Here is a 17,371-nt window from a genome sequence, read left to right as displayed (position 1 = left end):
AATTGCAGAGAAAAAAAGCTCCAAAAAACCCAACAAATTGTTAAAACCACCTGCCTCGTCTGGCATTTTTAGTATCATACTGGGTCACCCCACATGGATGCACCCTGCAGAGTTTCCCACCACTTGCAGAGGGACTCAGGTCCCTGGCACAGGCTGGGAGTGATGCCAGGGACCTGCACCCCATGCCTGGGCTGTCAGCTGCCCAAAATGCCTCCTGGTTTGGCTGCCAGGGCTGAGATGCTCTTTATTGCCAGCAAGATCCCAGGCTTCCGGGAGGTCAGTGAAATTGGTGGTAAAATTAAAAAAAAAACAAAGAGACACAAGAGCCATACACATTTTAAAAAAGGATAAATTCAGCAGCTCCCACCAGACCTCAAATGCCTTGTCCCACCCCACTGTGCTGCTGCTGCCAGCACAGGGCTGCAGCCCCAAAGCACACAGCCCACGCACCAGCTTTGTGGCTTCTCATTTAAAATAAGAGGCTTATCCACAAGAAAACGAGGGGAAAAAAGAAATTAAAAATTTAAAGAAAAACCAAAACTGAAGGCAGGTTTGGCCATGGCTGTCCCCTGAATCAGTCACGCTGCAGACAGGATGGTTGGGGACATGGCCAGGAGGTGCAGCACTGGCAGTGACAAACTCCAGAGGGACGGACAGGGACAGCCACACTTCCACATCCCTCGTGTAGTGTTACTAGTCCAGGCAGGCAGGCAAAGAAATCCCCTCCAATGCACCTGCCCACCCTCCCTGGCTCATGGAGCATTGCAGCCCAAGGTTGGGGTGAGCTGGGTGCTGGGAGCTGCACTGGGCAGGCACAGGGACTCCTCTGTCCCCACACTCCCTTCAGATGCTTCTGGCTCCAACACCACCAAAGTTCCCCTTTCAGGGCCATCTTCCTGCCCCTCCCTCACTCTGTCTCCTTGGACTGCTTGGCTCGTTGCTTGCGGAGCTTGACGAAGGCTTGAGCTTCTTTGTCCCTTTTCCTGGACTCCAGCAGCTGCAGGATCTCATCTGCCAGAGGAGAGGGCGGTGATGGTGGGAGACGCTCCCCACAGCCCCCTCCCCGCTCTGCAGGGGCTGTGGCACCACGTACCCGAGGGCTTGGGGTGCGTGAGGGGCAGCCGGGTCTGGGGCACCTGTCCCATGTCAGCCTCGTCCTCCTCGGTGTCGAGGCCGGGCAGGCGGCACAGGGGGAAGAAGGCTTCACCCTCCAGGTCATTGGAGCCCAGCACGTCGTAGTCAAACACGGTCAGCAGCAGACAGGCCCCTTCCTGCCGGCACTTCTCGGGGGGGATCAAGCTGCAGGGCCGTGGGAGGCAGAGGATCATCACATCACACCCCATCCCATCCCATCCCATCCCATCCCATCCCATCCCATCCCATCCCATCCCATCCCATCCCATCCCATCCCATCCCATCCCATCCCATTCCCTCAGGCCCTTCTGTGCTCCACGGGCAGCCACAGCCCCACAGTGACCAAACCCCTCTGAGCCCAGGGCCCCAGCACAGCCCCGCACTGACCCAAACCCCTCAGGGCCCCAGCACAGCCCCACACTGACCCAAACCCCTCAGGGCCCCAGCACAGCCCCGCAGTGATACAAAACCCTCTGAGCCCAGGGCCCAGCACTGACCCAAACCCCTCAGAGCCCAGGGCCCCAGCACTGACACAAACCCCTCAGAGCCCAGGGCCCCAGCACACCCTGCACTGACCCAAACCCCTCAGGGCCCCAGCACAGCCCCGCACTGACCCAAACCCCTCAAAGCCCAGCACAGCCCCGCACTGACCCAAACCCCTCAAAGCCCAGCACAGCCCCGCACTGACCCAAACCCCTCAGGGCCCCAGCACAGCCCCACACACTCCCCAGTGTGTGGGGACCCCCCTGCACACGGCAGCTCCTGGAGCAGCAGCCCCATGGCAGAGGCTCCCTGAGGGGAACCTGAGGGGGGCTACTTCTCCTGAGGGGCTGTGGGGACGGGGGCCCCGTGGGTGTCAGCCCCTACGTACAAGTCGAAGGCCTCGTCGAAGAGCGGGTGCAGCTCGTTCCTCTTGCACTGGGTGGTCCGAGCCACCACCTCGGGGAACTCGTGCCGGGGCTCCAGGGTGAGCTGCACGAAGGGGTCGCTGGAGCCTGGTGGGGTGCAGACATCAGCCCCCTCCCCTGGCCCCTCTGCCCCGACATGAACCCAGCCGGGGGCCTTGGACACACTGGGAGGGGTGCGGGGGCCTCAGGGCAGCCTCACCCCGATCCCCAGCCCAGCCCGGGCTCCTGGAGGGGGCGGGAGCATCCCCGAGCCTGCCCGCACAGCGACCGGCCGGGCTGGCTGCAGGAGCAGTGACCTCTCCTGGAGAGCTCCCCGAACGGCAGCCGGACCCGGAGAAGGTCGCTGCTCACCCCGGAGTATTTTTTTATCTGCGACTGCTTTGCATGATGAAGAAAAGCTGCCTGCCCTGGCTGCTGGCTCGTGCCACAAGCAGTGAGACGTGGGCACTGTGTCCTGCATGGTCCTGCCTGCCACATCCCACTGAACCAACCAGAACCAGCGCTATAACCCCCCTTTTCCCCCAAATCCACCTCTTTAGATAAAAAAGCAAAAAAAGACAGAGTCCAAGCATTGCCAGCATCTCTCCTGACTGGAGCATACCAGGGACCAAGGACAGGGGACCCTGGGGCTGCCCTGCCCGCCCACACCCACCATTGGAGTCCAGCGGGATGAGGTTGGTGGCGTTGAGCACTTCCACGTGGAGTTTCTGCTCCGAAGGCCGGTACAGAGCTTTGATGGTCACGGCCCCGTACTTCTCTGAGCTCGTGTCCAGCTGGGCAGTTGGGCACAAGGATAAGGATGCTGTCCTTCATCCCCGTCATGGAGGGGATGCACAGGAATTTTGGGGAATCCTCTGGGATGCATTGAGCCCTCTCCTGCTCAACGCAAAACAGCCCCAGGACTGGGAGGGTGGTGGGGAAATTCCACATTTCCACAGGCAGGGCCTGTGAGCAAGGGTAGGACATGGGAAGGGGCTGGGAGCAGCATCTGGAGTCCTACCTGCTGCTGGATCCTGTTGCTGAAGTATTTCTGGATGAGCTTGCGGCTGTTGGTGGAGCAGAGAGCCAGGTGAGCCTCCAGCGTCTGTGGGGAGGGGCAGAGGTGATGGTCAAGCACATGGACAGGTCCACAGCCTGGGGATGTCCCCCCTGGCATCCCTTCCTCCCACAGGAACCCACAGGACACCCATCCCCATCTCCATACCCTGAAGGCTGCACTGTGGAGGGTCTCCAGCGGCAGCCCGCAGCCCTCGGCGTGGAAGCACCGCTCCAGGCTCTGGGGACAAGGATGCTGTCAGCCACCAACCAAAGCCCTGTCCTTGGCAGGGCCCCCCCCGCCTCCCCTTGGTACCTTCAGGGCACAGAACAGCCTCTGGCAGTGCTGGACCGAGGGCACCTGCGGCCCCCGAGCTGCTGAGAGCACGGACAGGGTGTGGTGCCACAGGAGAGTGAGGAGGCTGCAGGGGAGAGGGAGGCTGTGAGCAGGATCCAGGGGCTGGGCTGCAGGGATGGCCTTCAGCTGAAGGGCTCTGCCAAGCCCCAGAAGGAAGTGCCTCATCCTGCCAGCCCTGAAGTGGGATGGCCTCCAGCCCCATGGAGCTGAGGAGATGCTCCTCCCCAAGGGATGGTGACTCTGGTGGCCTCTGCCACAGCGCATCCCAAGTGCCCTGGTCACCTTTTGAAGTTCTCCTGGACCAGATGCTCATTGAGGTACTGCAGCTCTGACTCCAGGAACTTCATGAGTGGGATGATGGACTGCAGAGAGAGGAGAGGGCATTGGGGAGGGTAGGAGGGGTATCCAGCAGGGCACAGCAGGCCAGGGAGGATCCCAGAGAGGCTCCTTCCCACACAGGCAAGCTGTGCCTGGTGTGGTCCTGCCGCTGACATGGGCATCAAGTAAAGGCTGTGGAGCTCTGGGTCCTATCACTGGTGTGTCCTGTGCCCCAGGCACAGGGAGCAGGGATGGACAGAGAGAGGCACCCACCAAGCAAGCAAGCAAAGGCTATCCATGGCTGCCCAAAATGATGGTCCAGGAGGGGCTGGACCAGATACTTACATGCTCAGGCTTCTGGGTGTCACTGGAAGATGAGAGCTCCTGGATGTGTCTGGCAATGCCCTTTTCCAGCTGCCAAGGAGAAACGCAGGAAGAGACTTGGACTTTGTCCTCTGCAGCAGCCTCCCCATGCCCAGCTCCACCTTGTCTCCATCCCAGGAGCATTATGGGCTTCAGGACACCTTGGGTGAAACTGCTCTGGGCCAGGTGAGGGCCAAGGGGGCATCAGTGGCAGGTGGTCACCTTGGTAGCCAGGGCTTGCACCACGTCCCGGACCTCGTGGTCCAGGCAGGCCACGGTGCTGTCGAGCTGGTTGTGCAGAGCGTTCTGGATCTGCTGGGGCTCGATGATGCCCCTGGTGCGCTGCTCCAGCTGGGCCCAGGCCAGCTGGGATGGCAGCTTCAGCATCTGCAGCCGCAGCTGCTCAATGTTGTTCACCACGATGCAGAGCTGGGGGAGGTGGGTCTGCTTCAGGGTCCACACCCCCTGGAGCATGCCACATCCCCATCCCCGAGGCAATGTCCATCATTTTTCCCATTCCCATCCCACATCCCCATTCCCATCTCCATCCTCATCCCTAGTCTCATCTCCATCACCATCTCCATTCTCATTTTCATCCTCACCTCTGTCCCCATCCCCATCCTGCTCACATCATTTCCTTCCTGATTTTCCAGGATTATGGCTTTTGATGGCCAACTGTGGAACCCAAACTGGGGATGTCAGCTGGGTTCTCAGCAGTTTAGCTCCCTCTTTGTCCAGACACCAGGGCCAAATCCTGCCCTTCCTGGAGCAACCAGGACAGGTTCCAATACCAACCTTGTTGGCCGCCTCGCCCTCGTTCTGCTCACTCAGGGACAGAGCCTCAGCCCTCTCCTTGATGAGCTTGCAGTACATCAGGGAGATCTTGCACATGTCCTGCAGGGCAGAGAGGAAACCAGCAGGAGTGAAACAGGCAACAGGAGGATCGCTGTGGGCTCAGGGAGTCCCATCACTGGGGGTACTGGCTCCTTCAAGGAGACACATCCCCAAGAGCAGGAGGAGGAAACTCCAGGTGCTGGTGGCCAGCTGCACAAACCTCCAGGAGGTTGACCATGATCATGAAGGCTTTCTCAGGGTCTGGCCAGTTGAGCTGCTGCCAGGTTGTCACAATCTGGGCGTAGCAGGTGGACAGGTCAACAGTGGATGTGCTGTGCTTGTGGTACCCGTAAGGCTTCAGCTGAGGGGCAGAGAAGGCAAACACAGCTTGAAAAGGGAGATGCCAGCCCAGAGAGCAGAGCTGCTCCTTCACTTTAAGGCTCTCTGGCCCATCATCAGCTCCTTATACCCCAATGTATCATCCCACAACCACTTTGGAGAGTGGAGGAGATGAGGATGGATGGAGCAGCACAAACAGCACCCTGCTTCCTTCCATACACCCCCCCAGTGCTGCTGGGCCCCACTAAGAGCAGCCATGGCTGCCTTCCCTCCCCTCTCCAGAGAGGCTGGAAGCAAAGGGGATTCTCACAGCAGGGTCCAAATGCAGATCCAAGGGTCCAAGGGGCTGCCAGGGAGCAATGAGGGAAGGGACACAGGGACATGGTGTGGGGCCAGGCTGGGTGGGATCAGCTGGCCCAGGGGACCACGTACTTTGTTATTTGGCAGAGGAAGCAGGCTGCTCCTGGGCTGCCAGAGGCACCTGTGGTGGTGGCAGTGCTGTGAGCCAGGCCCAGCAGCAGGGCATGGAGGGCAGCTGCAGTGTCCCAAAGGGAGGAGGGAGATTTCTCCTCCCCACATTACCTGGTCCATCTGGATGGCTCTCTGGGCCCTCTCCAGCGTGGTGGTGTAGGCCTTCTGCAGCCACAGGGGCAACGCTTCCTCAAACCACTGGTGGAAGTTGCTCAGAGCCAGAGGTCCATCCCTGTGGAGGAAGGCATCCCTGTGGAGGTTCTCCAACCACACAGCAGTGGCACAGGACTGTCACCCCTCCTGCTCTCACACCAACCCCAGCCAGGGATCAGCCCCAAACCCTCTGGTGATGCTCCCATTGACACCAGGCACAAACAGCCTGCTCTGCCTGCTGTGCAGTTAGTGATGAAGGATCTGGAGATCCTCTCAGCTGACTGCTGGATCCTCCCTTGGGCACCTCTCCCCTCTGAGGTTGGATACCTGCTTGGGAGGGAGTCCTTCATCTGATAGAGCTCCTGCAGTTTCCTGTAGAGATCAAAGAGGCTCTCGGCCGTGGGTCTGGACATGCTGCTGTCCACCTTGTGCAGCTGCTCCTGGACATGCTCTGCCACCTGGATGGGAGCAAGGCCAGGGGGGACACTGTGAGGCCCGGCCAGAAAGGCTCCTTCTGGAGTGAGGGTCAGCTCAGGGCACTCCTCTTCCCTTTGGGTGGCATTTCAGGAGATTTGTTGGGTCAAACAGTCCCCATAGTCACTCTATGGGCACACAGGGGGAGTTTCCCTTGCTCCCCTTCCAAGCTTGCAACAAGGAGTTGCCACCTGAAAGGTGGCCAAAAACCTCAGCCTGGCTTTAGACTTTAGTCTCCTGAGGGCAGAGCAGCTCAGGCTTGCTCACCAGGCTCTCCAGCTCCAGGTAGGCAATGGAGAAGATATTCAACTTCAGGTTGCTGCAAGAGAGAAAGTGGATTCAGGAGCCTGCCAGCCCCAGGCCAGCAAACTCTGCCAGGCCAGCAAACTCTGGAAGGCCATGTCCTGGGTGAGGCCAGCACAGCCCTAAGGGGCAGAGGTGGGACCAAAGACCCCACCTGGGGAGCCCAAGGGCCAAGGAATGAGGCACCAAAGGGCCCTGCCACTCTTGATCCCAGGGAAGGTGGGTGGGGGTGAGATCAAGCACTGAAACCTACGTGCTGAACAATTTATTCCAGATCTTTTGGCACTGCTTGAGATCTTCTATCGCCTCCAGGAGGAGCATAGACAAGGCTTTGCTATTCTCCTCTATGCTCTGCAAAGGGAAGAAAAGCTTGTTTTGGATGCTCAGACATTCTGAGGTGACTTAATTATGTTGGAGGGACAGAGATGGGAACAGACCTTCACCATGGGCTTGAGGTGCTGCTTCTGCATGTGGAACCACTCCGTGGTGCCTGACTGCAAGAGAGGAGTCCTGGTGGGATGGCAGGGAAGCAGGAGGAGCAAAGCCAGCTCTGTCACCCCCTTCACTCTCCCTGTCCCCTGGGTGAGGGGAGAACCTGTTGTGGGAACCACAGGCTGGGGCCACCAGGTTGAAGGGGCAGGTATTTTCCATGCCATGGTGATCCATGTGGATTTGCTGAGGTGTGGGCATTGGGCAGGGGGTGGAAGGAAAGGGAGACCCACAGGGTCCCACCCTGCAGGGGTTGGGGTGGGTGAGACCCCAGTACCTTCAGAGCTGTGGAGACCATCTGGGGCAGGTCAGGGCTGGGTGTACACAGCTCATGGAAAGCTTTGGTTTTGCACATCTGGACAAGGACCCTGCAAAGTGAGAGCCTGGAGTGAAACCCAGCCCCTGCCATCAGAAACAAGCACCTCTCCCCTCACAGACCCTGCCCAAAGTGCCTTCCCCTCCCAGCAACGTCCCCACAGGGAGCCCAGGACGAGGGAAGGCACAGGACAAGTGTCACAGCAGCCCACACAGGGGAGAAAGGGCTCACACTGAGTTTTGCCAAGCTCAGGGGTTTGTCCTGAGCCACAGGACCCCAGGTGCAGCTGGCAGCAGTGACAGACTCACCGCAGCAGGGACTGGAGCCTCTCCGTGGACCTCGGGACAGAGAGGGGGAAAATGATGCGGAACCTACGGATGAGGGAGACCCCGTAGGTCAGCAGGGACTGGAAGGACTCGGCCAGCTCTGCCTTCTGGAAAGAAAGGAAACATGCACGGTCCTCCTCAGTCACAGGCAGGTGCTGGCAGGAGCACAGAGGAGGGAGCTGCTGCTCCCATTCCTTCCCAGCCTCCTCCAGGGATGGGAAACAAATCCCTGATGTCTCTGGTAGCTTCTCCCTGGAGGGACTGAACTGAGCTTTGTGCTTAAACCTCATTGCTATGCATGGAAAATGCGGTGTCTCAGCAGGGTGCAGGGATGCTCTGGGAAAACAGGCTGGGAGCAGCAGAAATTGGGTCATATTTAAGTTTTGTTGTGATTGACCTGATGGCAGGGATGGGGGAGGGGGATGTCAGTGCAAAGGGTAAGGGGCTCTCCACAGAGAGGGGGAACAAACCACTGGGAAATGCCCTCCAGACAGCCTGGCACCCCTGTACCCCACAGCTTCCTGCCCCAGGGACTCTGGGAGGGGAGGCTCAGGGTTGGGTCCTGGGATGCTTTTAGGGGTTCCTGAGAGGAGAGGCTCAGGGCTGGGTGCCTGTGGCAGTTTTAGGGGTTCCTGAGAGGAGAGGCTCAGGGTTGGGTGCCTGGGATGCTTTTAGGGGTTCCTGAGAGGAGAGGCTCAGGGCTGGGTGCCTGTGGCAGTTTTAGGGGTTCCTGAGAGGAGAGGCTCAGGGTTGGGTGCCTGGGGTGCCTTTAGGGGTTCCTGGCAGGAGAGGCTCAGGGCTGGGTACTGGGGCAGTTTTAGGGGTTCCTGGCAGGAGAGGCTCAGGGCTGAGTGCTTGGGGTGCTTTTAGGGGTTCCTGGCAGGGGAGGCTCAGGGCTGGGTGCCTGATCTCCCTGATCCCTGCCCTCACCTGCTCTGGCCTCAGGCGCTCCTGCACCCAGCGGTACTCGATGCTGGTGATCTGGTGGAGCAGGCAGCTGCTGTTGAACTCCAGGCTCTGGTAGAGTTTGCTGTAGGCCAGCCACTGCCTGGGGAGGAGGGAGGGCTGGGCTGAGCTCTCAGGGCTGGGGGACACCCAGGAGCCAGCCACAGTCACAGCTGGGGGCACAGGGGGCACCCAGGGAGCAACACCTGAGCTCAGGGGACAGAGCAGCTGCGGGGAGAGGGTCCCAGCAAGGCCCCAGGTGCTGCCCTGGGTGTGGGGTACTCACGCCATGTCCTGGTGGAAGTCAGAGAGGTCCTTCTGTGTGGCATGCAGGTACAGCACGGTGCTGGCGTGGCTGCTCAGCTCCCCATCCCAGGAGGTGCTGCCAGCCTGCCAGGAGGGAAAGGGGGAGGAATGTGTCCTGGAGCAAGGCAGGACGAGGAGGACAGGCACCATGGGGGGTGTCACAGACATATTTTATGAAAAATCCTTTCCTTAGGATTTTTCCTCCTTAGAAGCTGAGAGGCCTCAGGAACAAAATGTAAACATTGATTATCTGCTGCTGTGGAATGCAACAGGTGCATCTGTGATTGGTCTCATGTGGTTGTTTCTAATTAATGGCCAATCACAGTCAGCTGGCTCAGACTCGCTGTCCAAGACCAAAGCTTTTGTTATCATTCTTCTTTTTCTATTTTTAGCCAGCCTTCTGATGAAATCCTTTCTTCTATTCTTTTAGTACAGTTTTAATATAATATATATCATAAAATAATAAACCAAGCCTTCTGAAACATGGAGTCAGATCCTCATCTCTTCCCTCATCCAAGAACCCCTGTGAACACCATCATTTGCAGGAGTGGGAGCCCCAGAAATGTGCCAGGCATCCTCCTGACCCTCATTCCCATCACACAGCGAGTTGGGGTGTGGGCTGCAAAGGAAGGCCTCCCCAGCCCAGCTGCTTCTGCTGCTGGTGGCAGCCCTGGTGGTACCTGGTGCTGCAGGATCTCGTGGGACACCAGCTGCTGCAGGAGGTGGCGGTGCACGGTGTAGCTCGGCTGCGTCCGGCTGCTCGTGGTGGCCCTCTGCAAAGAGACAAGACACAGAGAACCATCACCTGCCTGGACACACAGGGACACTGCCACAGCGGGGACACAGGGCCCAAAAGGCAGGGCTGGAGAGCCAAGGGCTCAGGGTGCACCAGGAGCAGGGTCCTGGTGCTGGCACTGAGCTCAGGGCAGGGTCCAGCACCTGCACACCCTGTGCTGGCACCTGTGGCCCCCAAACAAGCCCCAGGGGACGGGCAGCTGTCCCATCCTGCCAAGGCAATGGAAAGGACCTTTCCACATCCCATCCCACCTTCTTGTGTGTCAGCAGGAACTGCAGGTGACAGTGTCCCCGCTCGGGATAGGTCTCTGTCCGTGGCTCCAGCTGGTACCACTGGTCATTCCAGCAGTGCAGGTCCTGCAGGCACAGAGGGACAAGGGGGAAGCCCTGGGCAGCCTTCCCAGGAGAAGGATCTCGTTCAGAGACCAGGGGATCTTCATCCCACTGCGTTCGTGGGGCAGGAAGATTCAGCATTGGATTTAAAACACAGCATGTGCAGTGACTGAGGGTGTTGGAATGACTGCGGCCCAGGGAGAGCCTGTGGCTCTGACAGGGATCCTGGATGTGCCACAGGGTGCTGCCACAGGGCTGGGATCCTGCCTGAGTCCTGTGTGGATCCTGCCTGGGTCCTGTGTGGATCCTGCCTGGGTCCTGTGTGGATCCTGTGTGGATCCTGTCTGGGTCCTGCCTGGATCCTGTGTGGATCCCGTGTGGATCCTGTGTGGATCCTGTGTGGATCCTGTCTGGGTCCTGCCTGGATCCTGTGTGGATCCTGTGTGGATCCTGTCTGGGTCCTGCGTGGATCCTGTGTGGATCCCGTGTGGATCCTGTGTGGATCCTGTGTGGATCCTGCCCGGGTCCTGTGTGGATCCTGCCTGGGTCCTGTGTGGATCCTGCCCGGACCCCGGGAGGTTTCACCGGGGAAAGTCCTGGGCAGTCCCTCGGAGGAGGGGAGGCAGGCAGGGCTCACCTTCAGGCGAACGACCACGTTCCCCAGGAAATCGTCCTGCCCTTTGTCTTTGCGAGCATCTTTAAAGATCCTGGAAGGCACAAAGAGCCCGAGGGGGTGGGAAGGTGCCTGCAGCCGTGGTGACACAGACCTGCTGCCCCTCTCCCTCCTTCCAAGGGCGATTTTTAAAACCCAGCAGGCAAATCAGCATTTCCTACCCCTCTCTCCTCAGCAGCCCTGGGGCCACACCAGCACCAACCTCTTGAGGCCGTGCAGGTCCGTGAGCTCCCCCAGCTTGTGCCGCATCGACTCCACCACGTCCGAGTCCCTGCGAGGATGGAAAAACAGAGCAGGGAATTGCAGTGACGGTGGAGAGGGAAAGCACAGGAGCAGGGAGGTGTCAGCAGGGAGGTGTCAGCGTTGAGGCCACCCCCAACCCCAGCCCAAATCTGCGAGCACGTGGGTCTCCATAAATTAAAGCAGGGTTTAGGAGCAGCCCTGCCTGGGCACAGCCAGCCTGGCTTTCCCTGCTGGCACAGGTCACATCCTGCACTGAGCATTGCTCCACGCAGAGTGATGGGAAAGGGGTTCTCAGCTGGCTTTGGGGCCTTTAAAAAAGCTCTAGATTGAATGCCAGGAGGCAGCACCCCTCGGACAGGTCCGGGGCTCACGGGGATGCTGTCACTCACCACATGTCCAGGTGGAAGCTGGCTGTCTCCACATCTTTAAACTCCCTGCAAGGCACCAGGGGATGCTGTTATTGCAGTAACACAGGAATGGTGAGCCCCCATCCCCAGCCAAGAGCCCTGGCCATGCCCTGCACCCCCACAGAGAGCAGAACCAAGGGGTAGGGGTGGATTACAGGATGAAGGTCTCGTTCCACACTGGGCTGAGGGTCTGGTTTATGACTTGGGTGCGATGGATTTGGTCTTCAGGGATGAGGTCTTTGACCACAGCCTTCATCCTCTTCTTGTGGTCGGGGTGGGCTGGCTCCTGGCTCCTGGTGTCGATGCCCAGCAGGCAGTATGGGTCACTGAGCCCTGCAGGGACAGAGCTCTGGGGATTCCCTCGGGAGCAGCAGCTGCCCCTCTCCCCACGGGACACCCCCTCCACTTACCACTGACATCTTTACCCAAAATTCCCTTGGCTTCCTTCACAGTGGCTTTCAGGCAGTAAATGGGGCTCTGGAAAAATAAATAAACAGACATTGATGTGATGGGTCTGTCATTACAGACAGACATGAGACAGGAGACATCTTTTCATTAAAATCCTTTCGTTAGGATTTTTCCTGCTGAAGCTGAGAAGTTTCAGCAACAAAATGCAAACAATGGTTATCTGCTGCTGTGGAATGCCACAGGTGGATCCGTGATTGATCTCCTGTGGCTGTTTGGATTTACTGACCACTCACTGCAGAGCTGGGTCTCACTCTGTGCTGAGACACAGACCTTTGTTATTGATTCCTTTTCTATTCTTAGCTTAGCTAGCTTCTGAGAACTTTCTCTCTATTCTTTTTAGTATAGTTATGACATAATATATATATCATAAAATAATAAATCAAGCCTTCTGAACATGAGGTCAACATTCTCGCCTCTCTCTTCATCCTGCAACCCTTGCAAGCGCTGTGACAGGGGTCACCAACCCTGAGAGGAAGGATCAACCCTGCATGGAAGGATGGGGCTGGAGCAGGACCCTGCCATCAGCTCCCACCCAAGCAGTGACAACCCCAGGGCACCCCAAATCCCCACCTCAGGGGCTCAGGGGCACTGCAGCCCCCCAGCAGCCCCCCAGCTGCACCCTGGGGACACTGTACCTCCAGCTCCATGACCTGCTGCATGATGACTCCGTGCTCCTCTGCGTCCATGCCAAAAGCCTGTGTGGATATTGGGGCTGGTGATGGATGCTGCCCTGTTAACAGGGGCTGGACAGCAGCCAGGGGCTTCCCTCTGCTCCCTGGGAGCCAGCAGCAGCCCAAGGGGAGAGGAGAGTGGCTGAGTCCAGCAGGAAGGCTGGGGACCAGCTGAAAGCTCTTGAGGGAGAGCCTTCTTCCCACCATCCCCAGCCTAAGATAAACACTTCTCCCCAGGGCTAATATTTCCCAGCCACAGGATGCTCCCAGCCCTCCAGCTGCATGCTGCTGCTACATCTCTCATGGTGCTTGTTAAAAGCTCCCTCTGAGGGACCCTCATGATTATTGGCTCCAAACAACCAGAGAGAAATGGTGTGTGGTGGGGGACAGGGCAAGTTCTGCAAGGTGGGATGGGGCACTTCCACATCCTGGCCCAGCCCAAGCCCCTGGCACATGGAAAGCCCAACCTAATTCAAAGCCCAGCCTGGGTCTGCTGGTAGATAAAACCAGCACTGGGAGATAAAAGAAACAGTGGGAAGGATTCCACTGATTGATGAATGGAAAAAGATATTTGCTTTTACAAATAAACTTCAGGTTTGTTGATAAACAAAATTAGGCATTGAGAGATGAAAGAAACAATGGGGAAGAAAAAGCCCTAAATTCTGTAAGAATTAGAAATGAAAAGGGAGGGTTGTACATTAATATTCTCAAGTTTGAGGGTTGCACATTAACATTCTCAAGTTTGCAAGTAGAAGTTTGTTTTTCAGCCTCCTGAGAATGCTGTGATCTCCTGTGAACCACCAGTGTAAATCAAATCCCTTGAAACACTCACTGAGGGAGCCTGGGGCATAAGCTCCCTCCTGCAGCTGGGAGGATGGACAGGGCAGGGGACAGGTTTTGGGGAGCCTGTCAGGAAGGGGCTGCACCTTCTGCACGTAGGAGTAGAGCTCCTGGGAGTCCCCCACATGCTGCTGCTCAGGCTTGCCCAGGCGGTGCCGGATGGTGTAGAGAACCTCCTCGTAGAGCAGGGCCAGCTGTGGGGACAGTGTGACACCTCCCGTGGGGACAGCCAGCAGGGACCCCCCAGGAGCAGCAGGATTTCCATGCAAACCACAGGAGCAGCAGGATTTCCATAAAAACCCCAGGAGCAGCAGGATTTCCATGCAAACCCCAGCAGCAGGATTTCCCTGCAAACCCCAGGAGCAGCAGGATTTCCATGCAAACCCCAGGAGCAGCAGGATTTCCATGCAAACCACAGGAGCAGCAGGATTTCCATAAAAACCCCAGGAGCAGCAGGATTTCCATGCATCCCCAGGAGCAGCAGGATTTCCATGCAAACTCCAAGATTAGCAGAATTTCCCTGCAAACCCCAGGAGCAGCAGGATTTCCATCCATCCCGAGGAGCAGCAGGATTTCCATGCATTCCCAGCAGCAGCAGGATTTCCATAAAAACCCCAGGAGCAGCAGGATTTCCATGCAAACCCCAGGAGCAGCAGGATTTCCGTGCATCCCCAGCAACAGCAGGATTTCCATGCATCCCCAGCAGCAGCAGGATTTCCATAAAAACCCTGCAGCAGCAGGATTTCCTCCCCAAGCTCCATGCCAGGCCCTGCCACCCCCTGCCTCCAGCCCTCCACCTGCTGTCCCTGGGGAGCTGGGCCACGTCCCCAAGCCCCTGCAGCACTGCCACCCCCTCCAGGGCCACCAAGGGCCACCAGGGTGGGGCCACACTCGTACCTCCTCCTTGGAGAAGCGGTGGGACAGATCCATCTGGGGAGAGAAGAGGAGCAGAGAGGTTTCCCATCAAGGGCATGGTTTGAGGAGGAAGTCGTGGCCGGACAGGGCAGGGCAGCCAGGGTGGGGTGGCATCACCCACAGCACATGAGGGTGGCATGTCCCAAAGGATGCTGTGACACCCCGTGGCTGAGGGACAATGTCCCCCATCACCCACCAGCAGGGGAGCACGGGGGGCTCCACCCCCAAGTCCCATTAATTGAGGAGGGGGCTGTGAGGGTGCCAACAGCAGCTTGGGGTGACCCTCAACCAGGCACCTGTCACCCCAGAGCCACTCACTCCAGCAGCACCAGGCTGGAGGGCAGAGCAGCTGAGGGACAGAGCATGGTGAGGAGCTCCAGGCTGGGCAAGGAGATGCCAAAAGCCACCAGGATTTGGGGCACTGCTCCAAATCTCTGACAGCTGCAAGGGAGCACTGCTCATCCCCCACGTGAAGGATCCCCAGGACAACTCTGACTGTCCAAACAGGAATTAAATCTGAGCGGTGACAGTGCCAGAGGAAGGGAACTGGTGTCCCTGTGCCATCTGTTACTGGCCCTGGCACTGGAGCCTCTGGGAGTACAAGGGGGTGACACCGAAAAATGCAACAGAAGTCTTTAAAATGAGTTTGGGCTTTTCTGGGCTGAGGGGGTTTGCAGAGCATGGTCCCAGCAGGGCTCATGCAGGGCTGGAGGGGATGGATGGATGGATGGATGGATGGATGGATGGATGGATGGATGGATGGATGGATGGACGGATGGGCAAATCCTACCTGTGGGTCAGCCCAGGCCCCAAAGCGACCTTAGAAACCCCTAACAGAAAAAAATAAACCAACCCTGAGCTTGAACATTAACATTTGCTTATGGCAAATCTAGGGCTGGCATAATCCCCCGGCCATCTGGACTGAATTCAACCCTTCCAGCCCTGGCGAGTTTAACCCTTGAGCTGCTTCTCTCCCACTGCCTCCACATCCCTCCTTGTACCCTCTGCTGGCTGCTGGGGCTCTGGTGGCTCAGCAGCCCCCTGTGAAAGGGTCCTGTTGCGCTCAGGAGGTGCCAGCCTGGTTCCATGCACCTTCTGCTGCTGCTGGCACTGTCCTGCCTGTGCCAGGGCACGGGGGCACGGCCCCATCCCAAACCTTTCAGCATCCCCTCAGTCAGTGCTGCCCCATTGCAAGCTCACAAGCACAGAGGGGACAGAAAAAGGACTTTATTTCTCTGCTGCTGTTATTTATTATCAGCAAGACACAAGCATCTGTTCCTCACCCAGCAGTGGGGTAGCCCAGGAGGGCAGGGGGAGGAATCCCTGCTGGTTTGGGGCAGCTCCTGCTGTTCCATTCTGCCTGGACACAGTGGCAGCTGGATCCCTGTGCTCCCATGTGCACACGGGACTGGCTAAGCTAAAGCTGAGCTGAGCCACCAGGACGTGTTTACTGCTGCTGATCCTCGTGCCAAGAGCCCAGCTCAAATCCAGGGGTGTTGCTAAAATCCAGGTCTGGATGCAGCCCCCAGCATGAGCCCAGCCCAGCAGCTGCAGCAGAGGGGAGGCAGCAGGGACGGGGGTGCTCAGGAGGGGGGACAAGTCCCTGGGAGGGGACAGCCCCAGGAGAGACAGACAGCCCCAGGACAGACAGACAGACCCAGGACAGACAGCCCCAGGAGAGACAGACAGCCCCAGGACAGACAGACAGACCCAGGACAGACAGACAGCCAGCCCCAGGACAGACAGACAGACAGCCCCAGGAGCCCAGCATGGGGCATTGTGCCCTCGTGCTCCCAGCAGCACCGGGCAGAGCTCTGGCTCCCATCTCACCAGGACAGACACACAGACACGGGGCCCAGAGGGAGTTGGGCACTTTGGGATGGCCTGGAGCAGGGCGTGGGGGCAGCTGTGGCAGCACAGAGCCCAGAGGGGCTCACAGGGACCCTCAGTGGGGGCTCAGAGCTGCAGCTGACCCCGTACTCCCCCTGGGGTGCCCATTGACCCGGGTGGGTACCCTCACACCCAGGCCTTGTTCCTTTTGCCTCTCTTTTCCCCCATTCCCCTTTAACAGCCTCAGCACCCAGCGTTGTCCCCAAGGCCCTCTGGGCACAGCCACCCTGACCTGCCTGCTGCCATCACCCCCAAACACCTCCCCGTGACCCCCTGAGCTCCAATCCACCCCAAACACCTCCCAATCATCCCCTGAGCTCCAATCCACCCCAAACACCTCCCCATGATCCCCCTGAGCTCCAATCCACCCCAAACACCTCCCCATCACCCCCTGAGCTCCAATCCACCCCAAACACCTCCCCATGATCCCCCTGAGCTCCAATCCACCCCAAACACCTCCCAATCATCCCCTGAGCTCCAATCCACCCCAAACACCTCCCAATCATCCCCTGAGCTCCAATCCACCCCAAACACCTCCCCATCACCCCCTGAGCTCCTACCTCGGGGCTCTCCTCCCCGGGGAGGGTCCCCGGGGGGCTCTGGCCTGCAGGATCCATCTGGGGCAGGCTGAGTTTGGGGCAGGGCTGCAGCTGTGCCTGCAGCTCGCTGCTCACGGGAGGAAACCACAGCCCTTATCAGAGCGTGGCCATTTTAACTGAGCGGAAACGAGCTCGGGGCTCCTCGCTGAGCTCCCCGCGACGCAGGCGCCCCCCTGGCCCTGATCCTCAGCACCTCCTGGCCTTGCTCCCAGCACCCCAGCTCTGCTCCCCAGAACCTTCTGGCCTTGCTCCCCATCATTTCTCGACCCTGCTCCCCAACCCTGCTCCCCATCATTTCTCGACCCTGCTCCCCAGCTCTGCTCCCCAGCACCCCAACCCTGCTCCCCATCATCTCCTGGCTCTGCTCCCCAGCACCCCAGCCCTGCTCCCCAGAACCTTCTGGCCTTGCTCCCCATCATGTCCCGACCCTGCTCCCCAACTCTGCCCCCCAGCCCTGCTCCTCAG

The 17,371-nt window shown here is 58.7% G+C and overlaps 1 protein-coding gene across 1 annotated transcript; it reads right to left on the bottom strand.

Annotated features, from left to right (window-relative positions):
- Positions 1-297: 297 nt before the first annotated feature.
- UNC13D (unc-13 homolog D) lies at positions 298-16,924 on the bottom strand. Its single transcript, XM_059486099.1, has 32 exons — positions 16,868-16,924; positions 14,400-14,432; positions 13,589-13,696; positions 12,627-12,686; positions 11,934-12,000; positions 11,679-11,856; positions 11,506-11,550; positions 11,076-11,144; positions 10,838-10,907; positions 10,120-10,224; positions 9,753-9,845; positions 9,053-9,156; positions 8,752-8,869; positions 7,804-7,928; positions 7,457-7,547; positions 7,128-7,184; positions 6,944-7,041; positions 6,655-6,706; positions 6,241-6,371; positions 5,872-5,992; positions 5,171-5,311; positions 4,912-5,010; positions 4,339-4,545; positions 4,099-4,167; positions 3,718-3,797; positions 3,394-3,499; positions 3,247-3,318; positions 3,043-3,126; positions 2,695-2,815; positions 2,006-2,129; positions 1,094-1,299; positions 298-1,011 (listed from the first exon to the last, which is right to left on the bottom strand). The coding sequence occupies exons 1-32, from the start codon at positions 16,922-16,924 to the stop codon at positions 908-910; spliced, it is 3,195 nt and encodes a 1,064-aa protein (XP_059342082.1). The 3' UTR covers positions 298-907.
- Positions 16,925-17,371: the final 447 nt, after the last annotated feature.

Source organism: Ammospiza nelsoni, chromosome 19 (assembly GCF_027579445.1).
Source record: "Ammospiza nelsoni isolate bAmmNel1 chromosome 19, bAmmNel1.pri, whole genome shotgun sequence".
Classification (NCBI taxonomy): Eukaryota; Metazoa; Chordata; class Aves; order Passeriformes; family Passerellidae; genus Ammospiza; species Ammospiza nelsoni.
Note: the sequence above shows the minus strand (reverse complement) of the source record. Positions and strands in the feature narration are given on the sequence as shown.